Source organism: Ornithorhynchus anatinus, chromosome 14 (assembly GCF_004115215.2).
Source record: "Ornithorhynchus anatinus isolate Pmale09 chromosome 14, mOrnAna1.pri.v4, whole genome shotgun sequence".
NCBI lineage: Eukaryota > Metazoa > Chordata > Mammalia > Monotremata > Ornithorhynchidae > Ornithorhynchus > Ornithorhynchus anatinus.
Genome location: NC_041741.1, coordinates 47,937,653 through 47,956,753, shown reverse-complemented (window position 1 = coordinate 47,956,753; position 19,101 = coordinate 47,937,653). Strand labels below are relative to the sequence as shown.

The 19,101-nt window shown below is 50.6% G+C and overlaps 1 protein-coding gene across 1 annotated transcript; it reads right to left on the bottom strand.

The window, feature by feature from the left end:
• Window positions 1-327: 327 nt before the first annotated feature.
• On the bottom strand, window positions 328-17,659 carry SERHL2 (serine hydrolase like 2). Its single transcript, XM_029078524.2, has 11 exons — window positions 17,512-17,659; window positions 17,293-17,406; window positions 16,419-16,460; window positions 16,001-16,020; window positions 13,615-13,689; window positions 10,509-10,621; window positions 8,581-8,660; window positions 4,452-4,486; window positions 1,834-1,916; window positions 1,315-1,411; window positions 328-680 (listed from the first exon to the last, which is right to left on the bottom strand). Exons 1-11 carry the CDS (start codon window positions 17,657-17,659, stop codon window positions 561-563), a joined length of 927 nt encoding a protein of 308 aa, XP_028934357.2. The 3' UTR covers window positions 328-560.
• Window positions 17,660-19,101: the final 1,442 nt, after the last annotated feature.

Below are 19,101 nucleotides of genomic sequence, written 5' to 3'. Positions count from 1 at the left end.
AATCTCCCGGAGACTGTCCCGGCCCCCGGGTTAGGGCGGTTTCTCCCCACCGGACAAATTCCAGTGTGGCTGAGACGGGAGGGAATAAGTCCCGAAGGAGGATTGCCTCCCCAGCGCATCGTCAGAAGCACAAACTTGGATTTAGACCGGGGCGTTCTCTCCTTTGACAGCTCCGGGCCCTGCCGCCCCCAGAGAGACGTCCTCCCGCCCGACGAGTGGGAAAACTCAGGGGGCTGTGGGACCTTCTCGAAGGATGGGCCTCAGACTCCCACCTTCCAAACCAAAGGCCCTGTCCTTTCTGAGGTTAAAAAGAGAATTCAGCCACAGTTGGGTCACAGACTTTAATGTCACCAGATCCAGGCTCCTCTCTTTTAGCGCTTACGACTCATTAGCCATCGCCTCCACAGGAGCCTGGCCCTTGCCACCGTCATTTTTCCGTCAGCTTCGAGGAGGGTGGGATTCGGGCTCATAGGTACATGAGCCACACTGGGCCACGGGCCAGGCCGACGAGAAGGTCTCCCTGGTCTGAGCGACCGGTCGGCTGGCCGCGGGCAGCGGGGCTATAGCCTGGCACTCAGCTTGGGTCCGCTTTCTAAGAAGGAGCCGATCATCCCAGCTACCGTCTGAGGCTCGTTCAGGTGGATGTAGTGGTTGCCCGTTACGTTCACAAATTCGAATCTCTAGGGAAGGAAAATACCATGAGGTGTGATTAGGAGGGAGTCCTTGTAAATGGAAAACAGCGTGACCTGATGGATAGAGCAAGGGCTTGGGAGTCAGAAGGACCTGGGTTCTAAACCCCACTCTGCCACTTGTCTGCTGTGTGACCTCGGATAAGTAACAACAACTCTGCCTCAGTTACGTCGTTACCTCACCCGTGAAATGGGGATTAAGATTGTGAGCCTCACATGGGGCAGGGACTATCCAACCTGATTAGCTTTTTTCTACCTCAGCCTTTAGTACAGTGCCTGGCACATAGTAAGCTCTTAAATACCATAAAAGCCCCCTCAGCAGTGCCCGGTGGTGGGGGGATTCACTTTTGGAAGTCGGGTCAGCCCTAAGGAATGAGTTGTCCTTTCGACTGGTGGGCATAGGCCAATGTGGCTGCTTTTCCCTCACGAAACTGCAGGCTCTGGGGCACTGAACCTCTTGTCGTCACCTCTGTTAAGGTCCTAACTTCAGAGGTGGGTTTCTAGGCGACTCCTGGGGCGGGCTAAGGGTTGCCCCACTGGGCAGGGTCTTGGGTGGGGCCTAGGATTTAAGGTAGCCCGCCTCCCAGAAACCAACCTTCAAACCCTTGGTCACAGCCCTCCTCACCTCTTTCAGCGTGGACTTGAGTAAGTTCACCGTCGACTCCACCAACTCCCCGTCTTTGTCGTTTTCTCTTCTCACGTTAAAATATCCCCTGGTGGACCTGGAAAACAAGGTGACACCCGGTATTTGGCAGGGGTCGGATTGGAGCAAGACTTGGGAGGTTTCCAGGCCCTTTCCCCGGGCTGGAGGGAGGTGAGATCAACCACTCCATCCCGAGCCCCCACCATTCTTTGTGTCTTATAGAGTTATATTGTACTCTCTCAAGCGCTTAGTACGGTGCTTTGCCCTCAGTAGATTGACTGACTCCGTGCCCGTGTGACTTCTTTGGGCCTTTGGACCAGCTTCCCCGGCCTGGCCCTAGCAGAGACCACATGGCCGAGGGTGGGTGGTCCCAGCTGACCACCAGAAAGTCCCTATCACATGCCCCTCTGCCTCTCCTTGTCACCAGACAAATGGGTTGGTGGATGGGCTGAAGAGATGGGAAACAGGGCCCCCCCCCCCCCCCCCCAACCTCACATTTACTTGATCAGCAGGATCCGGGCCTGGATTTTCTTGGTGAAACTCAGGAATCTGGCCTTGCTTACGCATTCAATGCACAACTCCATCTACGGGAGCAAGAGAAGAGGGAGCGCCTTAGCCGAAAGGGATTCCACAACGAAGGCTTGGACCTGTTTGCCGGCAGCCCTGAAGGTTTTGGGGGGGCGGCGTCTCCCTCCCTGCCCCAAAGCAGACCCTTACATTACCCGTCCTCCCCTGCAGCGGAACCTGCTATGGGAAGGAAGATGGAGCACCCTGCCCTTAGGTCACCCTCCCTTAGTTTTTACTCTTTTATTATTTCTATATCTGTAATTTATTTCTATTAAAGTCTGTCTCCCCCTCTAGACTATAAGTTTGTTGTGGGCAGGGAATGTGTTCAGTGTTATATTGTACTCACCCAAGCGTTTAGTACAGTGCTCTGTGCACAGCGCTCTAAGCAGCATGGCTTAGTGGAAAGAGCCCGGGCTTGGGAGTCAGAGGTCGTAAATTCTAATCTCGACTCCTCCACTTGTCAACTGTGTGACTTTGGGCAAGTCACTTAATTTCTCTGTGTCTCAGCTACCTCATCTGTAAAATGGGGAGTGAGTCCCACGTGGGACAAGCTGATTACCTCATATCTAACCCAGTGCTTAGAAGAGTGCTTGGCACCTAGTAAGTGCTTAACAAATACCATCATTATTAAATACGATTGATTATTTTGCCCTGGAAACCTAGCAGGTGTGTTCTGTTGGTGTGTTCCAGTCACACAGTCCTCACTTCAGTGAATTACCATTACTCTGGGCAGGGAATTCATTCATTCAATAGTATTTATTGAGTGCTTACTGTGTGCAGAGCACTGTACTAAGCGCTTGGAATGAACAAGTAGGCAACAGATAGAGACAGCCCCTGCCGTTTGACGGGCTTACAGTCTAATCGGGATGTGTCTTTCATCTCTGTTTTATTGTCCTCTCCCAAGTGCTTAGTACTGTGCTTTGCACAAAGTAAGTACTCAATAAATACCACTGATTGACTGATTACTGAACCTGGATTTGTGACCCTTTAAGCAGTTACTGGGGTTAACCCAATGAATGTGCTTTTGTTCTTTTGTCCTCCCTTTTTTTTTTTTAATAGTATTTGTTAAGCGCTTATTCTGTATTGGGCACCATTCTAAGCATGGGGGTAGATACAAGATAATCAGGTTGGACATAGTCCCTGTCCCACATGGGGCTCACAGTCTTCATCCCCATTTTACAGATGAGGGAACTGAGGCCCGGAGAAGGTAAGTAACTTGTTCAAGGTCATACAGTAGACATGCATTCATTCATTCATTCATTCAATCGTATTTATTGAGCACTTACTGTGTGCAGAGCACTGTACTAAGCACTTGGAAAGTACATCTCAACAATGAAGAGGGACAATCCCTGCCCTCAGAGGAGTCACAGCCTAAAGGAGGGGGAGACAGACATCAATACAAGTAAACAGGCATCAGTATCGGTGCTTAGAACAGTGCTTGGCATATAGGAAGCGCTTAAAGTTATTATTATAAATAGAATTATAGGTATATATATACATACAAAAGTGCTGTAGGGTGGTGAGAGGGGGGAAAAGCAAAGGGAGCGAGTTGTGGCGACGCAGAAGGGAGGGGGAGATGAGCAGACATGTGGAGGAGCCGGGATTAAAACCCAGGTCCTTCTGACTCCCAGGCCCGTGCTCTATCCACTAGGCCACGTTGGTGTTTCCGTGGGGGCTAGGGGTGTTGTGAAAGTTCGCGGGGCAGTGTTGGAAATGAAGAGAGCGGGGAAGTTTCCCAAGGGCGCTGAGATGTCAGCAAGCCATTTGGCAATGTAGATTGAAAAATAAATTTACATAAAAAGAAACGTCAAGATTGGAGTGGGTATGAACTTGCGATTCTTTTCAGTCTTTCATCAGATCTCAGGGGGACTATTTCAATTCGTTTGTCTTGATTTTAGAAGAATCCAGTATTGCAACCTTGATTCTTAGTGTATTCAAGCCCAGCGTTTGGGGCCGGTCCTGGGAAATGGGGCTAATTTGTGTCGGTTCTTAATCTGCAGCAGAGGCGGGGAGACTGGGGCCTTCTTTTGGGGAACTCCTTAAATAGGGGTTTGGTGACCATTAAGAAGGGAAGCTATCTGAGGGAGAGAACCTCACAGTCAACCCATCAGTGGTATTTATTGAGTGCTTACTGTATGCAGAGCTCTGTACTAAGCTCTTGGGAGAGTAAGATAGTGTTGGTTAAAGTGATCCCTGTTCACAAGGAGTTTATAATCTCGTGAGGTAGTCAGAAAAATAAATTACGGAAAAGGGAAGCATCAGGGTATAAGGATATTTTCATCAGTGCTGTGTGGGTAGGGTGAGAATCCAAGTGCCTAGGGGGTATAGACCCAAGTGCGAGTGATAATGGGGGGAGACGAGAGCTCAGTCACGGAAGGCTTCCTGGAGGAGATGTGATTTTAGTAGGACTTTGGAGGTAGGGAAGGCTCTGGTCTATTGGACGTAAAGGGGGTGGAGTTCCTGGCGGGCAGGAGAGCGTGAACAAGGGGTCGTTGGTGGTAGATGAGATTGAGGCCCAATAAGTAGTTAAAACCAAGGCCAGTGACACTTACTTGTTTAAGTCTCCTGTCTCTGTTCAACACCAGACCTAAGAGATGGAAAGAAAGTGGCTCAGGCGACCGCGGTGTCTTCCTTCAGAGTCCCAGCTTTTCTTCTGTCCTATTGGGGATTTGGGGGGTGGTACCCCCCGCCCCCCACCCCCACCTCCCTAGTCTGGGGCCCAGCTCCAGGCAGGAGGTGGGAGTCTGTGGAGATTTTATTGGCACATCCAGAAGACCCACTCCTGGATTTCCCACTCCCGTGACACACCAGAAGCGGAGTCATGCCGAACTCCAACCCAGACTGGGGGGATCCAGGAAGGCTTGGGCCAAAATGGCGGGACCGGGTCTAGCTAGAGCCGCTGAACCGGACATGGGTCTCGCCCCCGATCCAAAACTGGCTTTTCTGGACTGGGGCCAACCTGACTTTGGGGATGGCGAAGCAGGGGACACCACCTCGGGTCACACCCGCACTGCTGGGACTTGTCGTCCCCCACCAGAACGAGTGGACGTGTGTGCGATGATAAAATCAGTGGTATTTATCACTTACTGTGTGCAGAGCACCGTGTGAAGTGTTTGAGAGAGTACAATATAACAGAGGTGGTAGGAACGTTCTCTGGATAACTACTCTCCTTGCCAAAGGCCGTGCAAATACAGGGGAGTACGGACCACTTTTCTGGGGGTCCAGTTGGGCGGGGATCCCGGTCAGATCTGAGCCGGTGTAAAGCTCCTGGGATGGGGTCCTTTCTCATCATGAGGGAGAAGGAGAGAGAGGGTGAGAGAGAGATGTAAAGCTGCTGGGCAGTTAGGTGGTCAGAATGTATTACAGTAAAAATTCGTGGGTGAAATTGAGAAGCAGCATGGTCTGGGAGTCAGAGGACCTGAGTTCAAATTCTGCCTCTTCCACTGGCTTTCCGTGTGACCTTGGACAAGTCACTCAACTTTTCCATGCTTCAGTTTCCTCCTCCGTACCGTGAGGAGTGGAAAGAGCCCAGGCTTAAGAGCCAGAGGTTGTGGGTTCTAATCCGGACTCTGCCGCTTGTCTGCTGAGTGACCTTGGGCAAGTCGCTTCACTTCTCTGTGCCTCAGTTCCCTCATCTGTAAAATGGGGATGAAGACTGTGAGCCCTATGTGGGACAGGGACTGTGTCCAACCCAATTATCTTGTATCTACCCCAAGGCTTAGAACACTGCCTGGCACATAGTGAGCACTTAACAAACACCACTATTATTAGTAGTATTATTATTATTACCTCCTCTCCCCCCTGCTTAGCCTGTGAGCTCCTTGTGGGACAGCGAGTGTGACTGACCTGATTATCTTGTATCTACTCCAGCACATTATTTGACAACTAATAAACACTTAATGAACAACGCAGTGATTATTATTACTGATGGTCGGTGAGGTCAGAGCCCCAGCAGCTTTGTATACTCTCGTCCAAGGACTCTCGGACTGGGAAGGGAGTCACGAGGAACCGATCCGGGTGGAAGATGGCCAGGGAAGCTCGCGGTCTTTGAGGGAGGTGAAAGGCAGTAGGAGTTGTGACCTCAGCGCTTAGAATAGTGCTTGACATCTAATAAATGCTTAACATATAGTAAGCGCTTCTCTGTGCCTCAGTTCCCTCATCTGGAAAATGGGGATTAAGATCGTGAGCCTCATGTGGGACAGAGGCTGCGTCCAATCCGATTACCTTGTGTCTACCCCAGCGCTTAGAATAGTGCTCGGCACAATAAGCGCTGTACAAATACCACAGTTATTAACAAATGTCATAAAAAGCTCCCTCTGCTCCCCCCACCCCGCCTTCTGCTCCCTCTCCCTTCCCCCCTTCACCTCCCCTCAGCTAAGCCCCCTTTCCTTCTGCTTCTCCCCCTCTCCTTTCCCCTCCTCTCAGCACTCTGCTCATTTGGATAGATTTTTATTAACCTATTTATTTTGTTAATGAGGTGTCCATCCCCTTGATTCTATTTATCGTGATTATGATGTGTCGTTTTTGTCCGTCTCCCCCGATTAGACTTTGAGCCCGTCATTGGGCAGGGAGGGTCTCTATCTGTAGCCGATTTGGACATTCCAAGCGCTTAGTACAGTGCTCTGCACATAGTAAGCGCTTAACAAATACCAGCATTGTTATTATTATTTATTATTCTCTGTGCCTCAGTTCCCTCATCTGTAAAATGGGGATGAAGACTGGGAGCCCCACGTGGGACCACCTGATGACCCCGCATCTCCCCCAGCGCTTAGAACAGCGCTCTGCACAGAGTAAGCGCTTAACAAATACCAACATAATTATTATCATTATTCTCTGCGCCTCAGTAACCGCGTCTGTAAAATGGGGAAGAAGACTGGGAGCCCCACGTGGGACCACCTGATGACCCTGTATCTCCCCCAGAACGCTTAGTAAGCGCTTAACAAATCCCAACATTATATTATTATTATTATTATTGTTATTAAACCTATCCCAGTGCTTAGGACAGTGCCTGGCACATAGTAAGGGGGTAACAAATACCCGCAAACAACCAGGAGGTGGCAACAGCAGGACGCCCCGGGTGGTGGTGTAGGGTATTTTGCTGTCGTTGTCCCCGCCCGGGTCCCTGTGGTGCCCGGGAACCCCCCCGGACGACCCTCCACCTCCCAGGATTGGGGCTCCCCAAAAAGGAAGCAGCGTGGCTCAGTGGAAAGATCACGGGCTTTGGAGTCAGAGGTCATGGGTTCGAATCCCCGCTCGGCCACTTGTCAGCTGGGTGACTTTGGGCAAGTCACTTAACCTCTCGGTGCCTCAGTCACCTCATCTGTAAAATGGGGATGAAGACTGTGAGCCCCACGTGGGACAACCTGATTCCCCTGTGTCTACCCCAGCGCTTAGAACAGTGCTCGGCACATAGTAAGTGCTTAACAAATAGCAACATTATTATTATTATTATTAAGGAAGGGGGAGCCGCCAGGCCCGTGGGACTATGGTTAGGACTGACTAGAGAAGCTCCCTCCTGCGTTGAATGTAATAATAATAATGTACGTGCAGAGCACTGTTCTAAGCGCTGGGAGAGATACAGGGTCATCTGGTGGTCCCACGTGAGGCTCACAGTCCTCATCCCCATTTGCCAGTTGAGGAAACTGAGGCCCAGAGAAGTGAAGTGACTTGCCCACAGTCACACAGCTGACAAGGGGCAGAGTCAGGATTGGAACCCGTGACCTCTGACTCCCAAGCCCCGGATCGTTCCACTGAGCCACATGCGGAACCCAGTAGGCTCCTCTTTACCCTGGCACTGGGTACTTTCATTTATTCGATCCTATTTGTTGAACGCGTACTGTTTCGCGAAGCACTGGACTAAGCGCTTGAGAGAGTACACTTAGCGGCAAGAGCCTGGGCTTGGGAGTCAGGGGTCATGGGTTCTAATCCCAGCTCCGCCACTTGTCAGCTGTGTGACTTTGGGGGTCACTTAACTTCTCTGGGCCTCAGTTACCTCATCTGTAAAATGGGGATTAAGTCTGTGAGCTCCATGTGGGGCAACCTGGTTACCTTGTATCTACCCCAGCGCTTAGAACGGTGCTCGGCACATAGTGAGCGCTTAACAAATACCATTATTGTTATTATTATTACACACTATAACAGACACATTCCTGCCCACAGTGAGCTCACGGTATAGAGGGGGAGATGGACATTAATAAAAATAAATAAATTACAGATATATACAGTGCTCAACAAGTACCAGCGTGGCTCAGTGGAAAGAGCCCGGGTTTAGGAGTCAGGGGTCATGGGTTCTAATCCCGGATCCACCACCTGTCCGCTGTGTGACTTCGGGCAAATCACTTAACTTCTCGGTGCCTCAGTGACCTCATCTGGAAAATGGGAATTAAGACTGTGAGCCCGACGTGGGACAACCTGATTACCCTATATCTACCCCAGCGATTAGTACAGTGCTTTACACACTGTAAGTGCTCAGTAAATACGATTCAATGAATGAATAAAGGAATGATCGCTAGCTGGGCTGGCCAGCACCATATCCTATGGTAGGATGAGGAGGTTTCGCTAGACTGTAAACTCACTGTGGGCAGAGAACATGTCTCATTAGTGTTGTACTCTCCCAAGTGCTTTGTACAGTGCTCTGCACACAGTAAGCGCTCAATAAATACGATCGACTGACCGACTCACCTCCGGCCTCCTCGCTCGTCCCTCTCTGCAGTAAGATCTTCCCACCGTCTTCTCCTACTTGGGGATTTGTTTTCAGGAACCTGGAGGAAAATGAGCAAAGTTCTCGTTAAGTAATGGCTAGGGAAAGGGCGGGGACGAGAAGAGAGAGGATGGAAAGAAAGGAGAAGAGGTTTCAAATCAAAAGAATCAATCAGTCAGTAAATGGTATTTTTGGAGTGCTTACTGTGTGCAGAGCAATATGCTAAGCACTTGGGAGAGTGCAATATAACAGAGTTGGTAGACGCATTCCCACAGGGAGCTTACCAGTCTAGTGATGTCAGGTAGAGAAGCAGTGTTGCCTAGTGGATAGAGCAGGGGCCTGGCACTGCCACTTGTCTGCTACGTGACCTTGGGTAAGTCACATCTCTCTGCCTCAGTTACCTCATCTGTAAAATGGGGATTGAGACTGTAAGCTCCATGTGGAATATGGACTGTGTCCAACCTATCTCGTATCTCTATCCTTTAATTTACAAAAAGGAGATTTTCTCCCGGAATAATATGCTTGCTTTTGATGTTGTGGGTCTCACCATTAGAGCGTATTTGAGTTAGCCAACAGTAGTGATTCCACCAGAATTTGCATTTTCACTTTGCATCTGGCTAGAATGCTGTTGAGGCAACTAAGGCAGTGGCTCAGTGGAAAGAGCCCGGGCTTGGGAGTCAGAGGTCATGGGTTCGAATCCCAGCTCTGCCACTTGTCAGCTGTGTGACTGTGGGCGAGTCACTTCACTTCTCTCCGCCTCGGTTCCCTCATCTGTAAAATGGGGATTAAAACTGTGAGCCCCACGTGGGACAATCTGATGACCCTGTATCTACCCCAGCGCTTAGACCAGTGCCCGGCACATAGTAAGCGCTTAACAAATACCAACATTATTATCATTATTATTAAGGCATATTCTCCCGACAACCGAGAGCCTGTTTGGCAACTGGTCGTCTCAGGGTGAGAACAAAGGGTTGTGGGTTTACACCGGGTGTGAGATACTGCGAGGGCTACAGTGTGAGTTAACAGGGCCTATGTGAGAACTTGTTGAGCTCAGAGTGTCCGGATTCGAAAACTGCATTGGGTCCTGAAGGAGAACACGACCAGGTCTCAAGGAGCAGTGGGTGGATCATGGGCCTGGGAGCCAGAAGGACCTGGGTTCCAGTCCTGGCCTTAGCACTTGCTTGCCGTGTGACCTTGGGCAAATTCCTTCACTTCTCTGTGCCTCGGTGACCTCCTCTGCAAAATGAGGATTAAGACTGTGAGCCCCAGGTGGGATGTGGACTGAGTTCAGCCTGATTAGACCAGTATCTACCCGGGCGCTCGGTACAGCGCCTGGAACACAATAAGCTCTTAACAAATACCATAAGAAAATAAAAATTAAAAGAAGGTCAACAGTGGGCCGAGATGAGGAGAACGAGTGACGCTAGAGCAAGTATTTCTCGAACTGGGACCTGGGGACCCGTGGAAAGTGGTGGGGGGATTCCTGGGGTTGGGAGAGGGCTGGAGACTGTAGTCATGGAATTTTATTTTTCTTATGGTTTGGATTTTTATTTTATGATATTTGTTAAACACTTATTACAAGTCAGGCACCGTACTAATCACTGGGATAGATACAAGCTAATCGGTTTAGAACCAATCCATGTCTCACAGGGGGCTCGAGGTTTGAATCCCCATATGAGGTAATTGGGGCAGAGACAAGTTATGTGACTTGTCCAAGATCACCCAGCAGACGACTGGGGGAGCTGGGGTTAGAACCCAGATCCTTCCGACTCTCAGGCCTGTGTTCAACCCACTAGGCTACGCTGCTTCGAGTGGTTCATTAGCCACCCTTCTGATGGATTTAACTGCTGCTCTCCTCTGCCCTGCGTCACCCCACCCCCTTCCCTGTAAAGGAGAGCCAATAACTCACCTCTCCAGCATATCGGGAAGGCCGAGCGTTGTTGGGGGACGACACTGAGTGGCCTCTACCTGCAGAATGTGCTCAATCGCCTTCCGCCTGTAGCTCAGGAGGTGCTCAATTTCCTAGACATGGAACGGTCAGCCTGTCACGAAGCCCAGCCCCTCTAGATTGCAGGCACTATCATCCTCTCCCAAGCGCTTCGCACAGTGCTCTGCCCATGGTAAGCGCTCAATACAGTTGAATTCATGAATGAATGAAAGCGCTTAGTACAGTGCTCCACACATAGCAAACGCTCAATAGATACCACTGATTGATTGAGGGCCCAGCCAGGATCAAGAAGAGAGTGGAAAAAGATTTCATTTAGGGGCCCAAGCGAGGAGGGATGGGGTTTAGAGGATTTTGTAATCACCGCTGGGGGAGTCAGGGAAGGGGATGAAGAAATGTAGCCCTGCCGCACCTCCCCAGCGCCCCCGTTTTAGGAATATCTAAGCCACCACTTTAAGCCTGGGTTTTTGGCTGCCATTTACATGCTCAGGGAGAGAGACGGAAGTCCGGTTCTACCAGGACCTCCTTGGCTTTGGAACCAGCCTGGCTCAGAAGGTAGGTGCCCCAGGATAGTCTGGGCCCTCAGGGCATGGATTTCAAAGGTCTGAGACTGTCCCGCCTTCAACCCCTGGCCCACGTCCTACCTCTGGCCTGGAACGCCCTCCCTCCTTCCATCTGCCAAACTAGCTCTCTTCCCCCCTTCAAAGCCCTACTGAGAGCTCACCTCCTTCAGGAGGCCTTCCCAGTCTGAGCCCCCTTTTCCTCTGCTCCTCCTCCCCTCCCCATCGCCCCGAATCCCTCCCTCTGCTCTTCCCCCTTCCCCGCCCCACGGCACTTGTCTATATTTGTACATATTTATTATTGTATTTATTTTATTAATGATATGTATATATCTATACTTCTATTTAATAATTTTGATGCTATTGACGCCTATCTACTTGCTTTGTTTTGTTGTCTGTCTCCCCCTTCTAGACAGCCTGTTGTTGGGTAGGGATTGTCTCTATTGCCGAATTGTACTTTCCAAGCAGTCCGTGTACTCTCCAGCGTACAGTAAGCGCTCAATAAATACGGCTGAATGAATGAATCTTCCCGGCCTCCCTGGAAGGCAACGGTTTAACCGGTCTAACGGACAAGTGGCTGGGGTTTCCTGAGGAAATCATTTCCAGAGTGACCACGGCTTCTACTAAAACATTTCCCCGTGTTCCCGGCTGCGTATCTAGCAGGCCCGCCCGGCAGGGTGGCAACGGGCATATCGACTGGAAGCAGTCTTGGCAATTGTTGCCGAATTGTACATTCCAAGCGCTTACTACAGTGCTCTGCGCATAGTAAGTGCTCAATAAATGCTATTGAAAGAATGAATGAATTGGTGGTAAAACGGGCAGGGGAGATAGAGTCTGCCGGGTCCAGCTGGGCGAAAAATTACCTGCTCCAGCCCCGGACCAAGGTACCGTGGCCTTCCGCCCTGGGTGTCTCACATGCCTGTGTGTGGGTGTATGTGTCCCCCTCCTCAGAGGAAGATCAATGCTCTGCTACACAGCGGGGCTGAATTTCACAGTGCGGCCCCCTCCCATCCATCCGAGGCCTCTCGTCCCCCTTGACAGGCACCAGGGCGTGATGCTATCAGAAGAGGCTAAGCCATCGTTTTCTTCCGGTTGGTTCTAGGTTGTCGGGATCCGCGGCAAGTTTGGCCATGGCAGCCGGACAGTTGCCGCTGACACATTCCCTCCCCAGGTTAGGGGACCCACTGCCCCTCTCCCCTCTCAAATGGGCAGCAGGAAATAATAATAATAATAACTGTGGTATTTGGTAAGCACTTACTATGTGCCAGCTACCGTACTAAGCGCTGGGGTGGAGACAAGCAAATCGGGTTGGACGGTCTCTGCCCCACTTGGGGCTCAGTTTTAATTGTCATTTTACAGATGAGGGATTTGAGGCCCAGAGATGTGAAGTGACTTGCCCAAATTCCCACAGCAGACAAGCAGAGGAGGTGGGGTTAGAACCCAAGTCCTGTGACTCCCGGGCCTGTGCTCTTTCCAATAAGCCGCGTTGCTTCTCTTCTTCTGCCAAGAGTCAGAACTGCATGGAGCCAGAGCCAGCTAAGGGCAGCTCAGGGAGCCAGACTTGTCGATAGCCACCACCCCGCCATGATCCGGGTAAGGCCCGAGGCAGCGAGGAGAGGAAGCCTCCTCCTTGCTTCTTTCTACACTCAAAATGAAAAGTCGGCACTCCTATTTAGTACTAATAGTATTTCCCGGGGAAACCGTGTGGGCAGGCGGAAGGAGCTCAGGCCTGGGAGTGGAGAGACCCGGGTTTGAGACCCGGCTCTGCTTCTCTCCTGCTGGGTGACGTGCAACGAATCACTTCACGTCTCCGTGCCTCCTTTTCTTTTTCTGTAAAATGGATTATATAAAATACCTGCAAATTACGTGTCCTCCCTCTCTCTTAGTTTTGACCCCCCTGTAGGACAAAGGCTGTTCATGTAGCTTTGGAGTCAGAGGTCATGGGTTCGAATTCCGGCTCTGCCACTTGTCAGCTGTGTGACTGTGGGCAAGTCACTTAACTTCTCTGTGCCTCAGTTACCTCATCTGTAAAATGGGGATTAAGACTGTGAGCCCCACGTGGGACAACCTGATTCCCCTGTGTCTACCCCAGCGCTTAGAACAGTGCTCTGCACATAGTAAGCGCTTAACAAATACCAACATTATTATTATTATTATGTAGTCGTATTTATTGAGCGCTTACTGCATGCAGAGCGCTGAACTAAGTGCTTGGGAGAGTACAGTATAACAACTAAGAGACACAATCCCTGCCCACAGTGAGATTCTTCCAGCCGATTCTCTTGTACCTCCTCGCAGCGCTGTACTGAGTGCTTGGCTCATAGTATGCACTTAAAATACAAGAACAGCCGCATCCTAAGTACTATTTAGCAGGGAGCTGACATTAGTTTGGCTTGGGAAATATCGCTGAGGGAATTAATTGTGTTGGGGGAAATGATCACAGCCTCCCTACTGAGGCGCTAGCATATTCTCCAGGGAGTTGGTTGTGGATGTCTGCATCTGGGTTTTCTTACCTTGGTTTCCAGGATGAAGGGAAGAGAATCCAGCAGAATGAGTTTATCCACCATCTCAGGGAAAAGGCAGGAAAACTGGAGACAGATAATAATCAGGGTGGTTTATTTGTTAAGCACTTACTACATGCCAAGCACTGTACTAAGCGCTGGGATATATCTAAGGTCACCAGGTTGGACCCAGTCCCCATTCCTCATCGCCCTCACAGCCTAAAGAAGGAGGGAGACCAGGGGTGGAAGCCTCATTTTAGAGTCGAGGAAACTGAGGCCCAGAGAAGCTAAGTGAGTTGCCCAAGGTCACACAGCAGACAGGTAGCAGAGCTGGGATTAGAACCCAGGTCCTCCAACTCGCGGGCTTGGGCTCTTTCCGCTAATCCCAGTTCGAATCCTGGCTCTGCCACTCGTCTGCTGTGTGATGTAGGACAAATCACTTCACTCCTCTGTGCGTCAGTTCTCTCATCTGTAAAGTGGGGATTGAGACTGAGCCCCACATGGGACAGGGACCGTGTCCAACTCGATTAGCTTAGTACAGTGCGTGGCACATAATAAGCGCTTAACAAATACCTTCACTAGTCCACACTGCTTCCTTAGGAGGTTAGAAGAAAAATGAGAGAGAAAGAAGAGAAACAAGGTAAAAGGTGGAGAGAGGGGAGAGATTCATTCCCTCTAAGCAGAGGCCAGGACATCACCATTTTGGAGTCCCGTCCTTCAGAGACCGAGAGCTAAAGATCAGACCCTTATTCAGCCAAACTGAGGCAAAACTGCCTTTTGCCATCACCCACTGCCGTGCCACCTCCTCCTCCGTGATTTCCCACTCTCCACCTGGGAAGGAATAGTGAATACCAAAACAGCCCTGTGTCCTCCCCCACCGTGCCCAACCATGCCCCTTGTGCCCTTTGAGGAGAAGGGAAAGGCTATAGAGTGGTGGGGTAATTTGCCCTTAATGACGATGGCATTTGTTAAGCGCTTACTATGTGTCAAGCACCGTGCTAACCCCTGGCGTAGATACACGCTCAATTAGGTTGGTCGCAGTCCCTGTTCCACATGGTGCTCCCAGTCTCAATCCCCATTTTACAGAAGAGGTGACTGAGGCCCAGAGAAGTGAAATGATTTGCCCATGGCCACACGGCGGACAAGTGGCGGAGCCGGGAATAGAACCCATAACCTGAGAAGCAGCGTGGCTCAGTGAAAAGAGCAGGGGTTTAGGAGTCAGAAGTCGTGGGTTCTGATTCCAGCTCCGCCACTAGACAGCTGTGTGACTTTGGGCAAGTCACTTCACTTCTCAGGTCCTCAGTTCCATCATCTGTAAAATGGGGATTAAGACTGTGAGCCCCATGTGGGACAACCTAATTACTTTGTATCTACCCCAGTGCTTAGAACAGCGCTTGGCACAATAGTAAGCGCTTAACGAATACCAGCATTATTATTATTATAACCTTCTGACTCCTAGGCCTGTCCTCCATCCACTGCGCCATGCTGTTTCTCTACAATTTTCATTAGCTTCTGGGGGCACTCAGACCTTGGGCAAGTCGCTTCTACCAATCAATCAATCAATCAGTCAATCAGTGGTATTTATTGAACTCTTACTGTGTGCAGAGTGCATTCTAACAGAGTTGGTAAACAAATTCCCTGTCCACAATAAGATTACAGTCTAGAAGGGTGAGAGTCATTAATAGAAATAAATATTCTCTGGACCTCAGCTTTCTCATCTGTAAAATAGATACTCAAAACCTGTTCGCCTTCCTACTTGGACTGTGAGCCCCAGGTGGGACGGTGCCTATGTCCAACCTGGCTATCATGTACCTACCCCAGCAGTTTGGGTCACTCTAATGCTAACCTCCTCACTCTACCTCAATCTCATCTATCTCGCCACTGACCCCTCAACCTCGTCCTGCCTTTGGTATGGAACCCCCTCCCTCCTCGGATATGACAGACAATTGCTTTCCCTGGCTTCAAAGTTTTATTGAAGCCACATCTCCTCCAAGAGGCCTTCCCTGTCTAATCCCTCCTTTCTTCTTCTCCCACTCCCTTCCGCGTCACCCTGACTCGCTCCCTTTATTCCCTCTTCCCAGCCCCACAACACTTACGTCCATGTCTGTACTTATTTCTTTCTATTAATGTCTGTCTCCCCCTTCTAGACTGTAAGCTCGTTGTGGGCAGGGAATGCGTCCATTTATTGTTCTGTTGTATTCTCTCCAGGACTTAGTACGGCGCTCTGCACAGAGTAAGCACTCAATAAATACAACTAAGTGAATGAATGAATGGAATGAATGAATGAGTGAATGAATGAAAGTGCTGGTATCATGGTAAGCAATGAACAAATATCATAAATATTACTATTATTATTCAAGGAGGAGCTCTGGGTTGGTAGAAAGACTCTTCTACTCACCATTCCTCCAACGACTCCACCTGGGGAGGAAGAAGAGGAAACTCTTGAAACTAGGTGAACGCAGGAGCCAAACAGCTCCCTCTGTCCCCCTGCTCTCCTTTCTCCAACTGCTTGAGCAGCTGCCCCTGGCAATTCCCGCTTAGAACGGGAACCCGTTTCACAAACCGGAGCCGGGGAAGGGTCTCAGGCCTGATTGAAGCCCTGGCCCTCCCTCGGTACCCGCGGGGCGTGGAATTCCACTCCATCACCCTCCGTCTCCTGTTGGTGTTTCCACAAAATGGCACCCCTGCCAGGGCCTAGCCCAAAGCCCGTCCCCCGTACCCTGCTCCAGCTCACCCTGGGAGAAGCCCCCAAACGCTGCCCTGTGGACCTGCCCCTCTGGACTTTTCAGGACCCTCTGGTGGCTGGGTTCACTCACCAAAACTATGGGTGATGAGAGAAAAACGGTTCCAGTTGAAGGCTGAAAGACAACAGAAGAGCAGCCAGTGCTGATTCAGGAGGCCTAGCGTTGCCCCCACTTCACTGGCTTTAAATTGCTTGGAAAATTCCCCAGAACACAAGCTTCCTCTCCTCCTAGCACTGCCCCCAGACCCTGGCTGACTAAAGCCCTTGCCAGAAGAATACCAAATGGGCAACCAGAAAGTACCAACGAGATATTCTCTTCACTCCAGCCACCCAAGGACCACTGACAAGGATCCCCCTTCATCCCCCACACCAAGCCTGGGGCCAGAGGAGGCTGGACAGAAGCAGGATGACTCTTCCCCAGTCTTCCCTTTCCCCCTTGATGGTTTGCTTCCCAAGGGACCAGGAACAGTCTCCTCCGATGCTGAAGGGCAGACTGGCATCCGGGTGGGCAGACCATCGAGTGGTCCCAGTGCCCCTCTCCCCCTCAACCCATCGGCTGTTAAGGCCTAAGGAGAGGAGGTCCCACAGGAGACCACAAGCTTAAGTCAGAAAAACTCTTGCTTCCCTGGACTGAAAAAAACAGCTTTTGGTTCATAAGTAGAAATTCCCAAAAAAGACTGGTTGCTAATCTCCATTTCATTCACCGAACGCAAGACAGGGCTGCTTTCAGTAATGTTGTAAAGAATAGGGGCTTGGACTTCTGTTTTTCCAGGAAAGTTTGCTTGCCTCAGGCAAACTCACTTTGGGGCCCACCATCCCTTTCTTCCCCTCCTCCTCCTGCCCCCCAAAGCTCCACAGGAGCGTCTGGGGTTGTGATAATCGTGTCAGACCAAGGGGCCGATGGGATACACGGAGAGATGATTCCCCAGCCTGGACCGCAGACTCACAAGTCACCACTCTGAGAACCTCGCTCACAAAGTCTTCAAAGTGATACGGGAACCCCGTGGCCCGGTGGGATGACAGACCGTGACCTCCGAAATCCATCGCTACATAATGAAATCCTAGAAGAGAGGGAGACAGAGTCACCGAGTGGTTGCTCTCCACTCTTCCCCTGCCTTTTCCCGTCAGCCCTTTCCGGCAAAGCTCGAGGCCCAGTCCTCCCCTACCTGGAGGCAGCAGAGGGATGAGCCGATTAAAGGTGTTGACGTTGTCCAGCCAGCCGTGCAGACAGAGCACGGGACGGCCCAGTGAGGACCCCCAGGCCTTAGTGGCGATGTGACCCCAGGGGACTGAGATCTTTAGTTCCCTGAACATTCCTGAAAGAGCAGGGTAGAAGTGCATTCATTCATTCAGTCATACTTATTGAGCGCTTACTGTGTGCAGAGGACTGTACTAAGCATTTGGGAGAATCCAATATAACCGTAGCACCGGCTCCCTTACCTAGCCCCAGGTGACTCCTCCCCTCCTCAGTCCCTCAGCTCCCCACAACCCCTTTTTGGATCACTTCCTTACTTAATAATAATAATAATTATAGCATTTGTTTAACGCTTACTGCATGTTAAGCACTGTTCTAAACTCTGGGGTAGATACAAGATAATCAGGTTGGACACAATCCCTGTCCCACACGGGGCTCACAGACTTAATCCCCACTTTACAGATGAGGCAACTGAGGCACAGAGAAGTGAAGTGACTTGCCCAAAGTCACAGCAAAATGACAGAGCCAGTATTAGAATTCAGGTTCTTTTGTTTCCCAGGCCTGTGCTTTATCCATTAGTCTACGCTGCTTTCACTTGATTTACTTGATTTCCAGTCTAAATAAATAATGCTCCGGAGCTGTTAAACAAATCCAGCTGTCTGGTCCTCCTTCGGGGGGTGCCCAAGGGTGAGGGTCTCTCTCATAATCCCCTTGAACTTCTTGTCTGCTGTGTGACCCTGGGCAAGTCACTTAACTTTTCTGTCCTTCAGTTCCCCTATCTATAAAATGGGGAATAAGAGTGTGAGCCCCATATGGGACATGGACTGTGTCCAACCTGATTAGCTTGTAACTACCCCAGCGCTTAGTACAGTGCCTGGCACATAGTAAGAGCTTAATAAATACTGTTTTAAAAACAAACCCTTCTCAGCTCCCTCACCCTACTCCTCGCGTGGCTTTCAGTCCAGGACCGGAGCAAACCCGGACCAATTCTCTTGCCCTCATTCTACCATTGGAGACCCTGGGAGCAGTTCTAGGCCCGGAGTCTGACCTGTTTCCAGTTCGGGGAGAGTCCTCTCTTTCATTTCGGCTCCATAAGTCATCTGGATCCAAGACTCCCAGCACAGGGCAGGCTGTTTCTATCTTCCAGAACTGGAATGGAAGCCCGCTTGGCCCTAGCTCCAACCCTGTAGCCACATCCCTCTCTGGCTCCTCCTTCCCCGCTACTGGAACAAAGTCCCAAGTCAGGCCCGCTTACGCCACGCTTCCTAAGAGCCGTCAAATTTGCCGTCATCATCATCGACGCTCACATTTCAGGGCATTAGCAGAGGGGACACTCAACAACTGAGACCGATTGGGGATTTATTTTCTGATAGTTGGCAGAAACCTGACCTTTGAGGGTGTGAAAAACCCAGGCCTGGTGCCTCAGAACTCGGTGGAGTGTCCCTGGGCCCCTGCCAGATGAGCAAAGCCTGGAACCTGAGGGAGAATTAGGGCTGCCAAAGAATTCAGGATACTGGCTCAGCCCTGGCTTCACCTCCTTCCCCTCCTGGGAGACGACACC